The sequence below is a fragment of the Carya illinoinensis genome, chromosome 1, assembly GCF_018687715.1.
Source record: "Carya illinoinensis cultivar Pawnee chromosome 1, C.illinoinensisPawnee_v1, whole genome shotgun sequence".
Lineage (NCBI taxonomy): Eukaryota > Viridiplantae > Streptophyta > Magnoliopsida > Fagales > Juglandaceae > Carya > Carya illinoinensis.
In genome coordinates this window covers 38964939-38967500 of record NC_056752.1, presented here as the reverse complement: position 1 = coordinate 38967500, position 2562 = coordinate 38964939, and the positions used below count along the sequence as shown (strand labels likewise).

At 37.5% G+C, this 2562-nt stretch overlaps 1 protein-coding gene across 1 annotated transcript; it reads right to left on the bottom strand.

Moving 5' to 3' along the window:
• Positions 1-1555: 1555 nt before the first annotated feature.
• Positions 1556-2141, bottom strand: LOC122302635 (histone H2A-like). The gene has a single exon (XM_043113988.1). It carries the CDS (start codon positions 2060-2062, stop codon positions 1610-1612), a length of 453 nt encoding a protein of 150 aa, XP_042969922.1. The 5' UTR covers positions 2063-2141; the 3' UTR covers positions 1556-1609.
• Positions 2142-2562: the final 421 nt, after the last annotated feature.

Genomic DNA, 2562 nt, shown 5'->3' with positions numbered 1-2562 from the left:
AGGTGAGTTGGATGCCTTACTGTTTTCTTCTTGGGTGAAATCTTTTTCTTTTCAAATGTTTGGTCAATTCTTTAGTTGTTGATTTAATTTAATTTGTTACTATTTTTCTAACTCAAAATCCAAAATCCACAATTTTTTTTTAAATTTTCAAATAACTTAGAATTATAACAATTTTAATAGTTAATAGGTAAATAGTTATTGTGGGTTCAACATCTTTCTTATCATTGTATTACTTGGTACTATTTAGTATACTTGGTGAAATTTCACAACATGAGTTTCCTTTGAGAACAAGTTGATGGGCTCAACGACTACCTAAGATGGATCCAGGGGGCTGACATGCTCCATGACCACTTAAGTATGGATACAATAAACAAACTTTGAGTTTAATACCAAAAAACAACACAACCTTGAAACTACTTTAAAGGGCAATAAATCCTAGTGTCAACAAAAACAAAAACAATCATCAAATACAGAAAACACATTTTCCATACTCTTTGCTAACGGTAAATAATTACTTGCAATTATCAATGATATGCTTGACTGGTAGACATACACTTGGGTATTGGACATACAATCACGCCAACAAACTTCCCAGGAGCCCATTCTTAGAGGCCCTTACAAGGGATTAACAAGTCTTCTCAAGGCCCGCTTTTAGAGATCTTCATAGTGTCTCATGACAATGGAGAATCAGTGCCATATTCACAATATTTATTTACATTTTCATAGACTTTCTCTATCATGGTTAACTTTTATTTAAGATTCTTAAGACTTTCTTGTTGGACAAATAGACATTAATAATCGTGAGCATCTGTTGGATATAAAATGAATTAAGGTCCAACCCATTAAAAGACCATTGTAATGAATAAAAGTAATAGATAAGACAATGAAGTGATAAAACTAAAAGTAGTTAACGATATACAAAAATGTGAAAGCGACATAAGACAAGTAGGACTCAGCTAATCTAAAAAAGTAAATAGACTTATATAAGAGGAGGGAATCTTTATAGATCTATAGACATATATACAACTCATAGGACTCTCTCTTTTTAGAAGGAAAGCATATTCTTTAACCTTTTAACAATCCTATTTTCTTTATTGTATTGAGAGTTATGTGAGATCATGAGAAATTGTACAATTATCAAACATAATGAATTTTGCCTCCAAATGAATTATGAATTTAGATTTTTATACCGAATCATGTAAATTTTAGTGTCTCTTTTTATCTACATTTTATATATTTTATTTATTATTTATTTCATGGATAAGCATTTGGGCTCTATATCAACACCCAAGCAATCATCATATGCTATTCAACCTAGGCCTGCACAACAATCCGGCCCACCCAGATTTTGGGCCGACCCGACCCGACCCGACCCGCAGGAAAAGCCTCACGGATGCGGATCGACCCGACCAAAAAAATAAGGATCGGGTCGAACCCGTTCTTTACTCTGCTTTCCATACGTTCATTTGCAGATTTCCTGTTTCGATCCTTGAAGTGGAGAATGAGTCCCTTCTCGTTGGTGGAGTCGTCCAGCGGGAAGTAGTTTTCGGCGTGCTGCTTTGGGATAACCAGGCGATTGAGTTTGCCCATATCGCTTGCCTTCTTAGGGTTAGGCCTTCTTAGGGGACATGGTGGCCTTAGATGGAGACTTGGGCTCTTTGGTAGCAACCTTGTCAGGCTTCTTCGGCAGAAGGACGAGATTGATGTTGGGAAGGACACCTCCATGCGCAATGGTCACACCAGCGAGAAGCTTCCCAACCTCTTCATCATTCCTCACGGCCAGTAGCATGTGCCTTGGGATAATCCTGTTCTTCTTGTTGTCTCTTGCGGCATTTCCAGCCAACTCCAAAACCTCAGCGGCTAGGTACTTGAGTACAGCGGCGAGGTAAACAGGAGCACCGATGCCCACACGCTGAGAGTAACGGCCTTTCTTCAAGTACCGGCCGATTTGTCCAACGGGGAACTGCAGACTGGCTTTAATGGACCGGGACACAGGTTTCTTCTTGGGACCGCCTCCCTTCCTCCCTGCAGCACCTCTCTTCACCTTTCCCCCCGTTTCCATGACCCAAAAAAATTTGATGCAAGAAGAATTTTCTCGAGAAACGACCAGAAAAAGAAATTGGACTGAAAATGGATATCGTGTGAGCGGGTTGAGCGGGTTCGACCCAACGGGGTTCGACATGTACTTAACCCGATTTTAGCGGGTTCGACCCAACCGGGTTGTGCGGGCTAAGCGGCCCAACGAGTATTTTGCACAGGCCTAATTCAACCATATTGTTGGGCTCTAGCCACACCGATAAATTGCATAAATAATTGTACTAGTTGAAAGGATCTATGAAAAGAAAATGATAAATTTATAACTTTTTTTTATAATATTTTATAATTTTATTTTAAATAGAGGAAATTATGTAATATCATTTTTTTTAATAATGTGATACAATTGCATTATTGAGTGAGTTATAAAATATTTATAAACACTTAAAAAAATATAAAACAATAAAAAATATACTATTATCCCTAAGGATTTATTTGTAGAATGAGATGATATGAGAATTTTGTGAA

Bases quoted from the DNA above. Each gene is read 5' to 3' on its own strand.
- LOC122302635 (XM_043113988.1), bottom strand. From the start codon at position 2,062: ATGGAAACGGGGGGAAAGGTGAAGAGAGGTGCTGCAGGGAGGAAGGGA.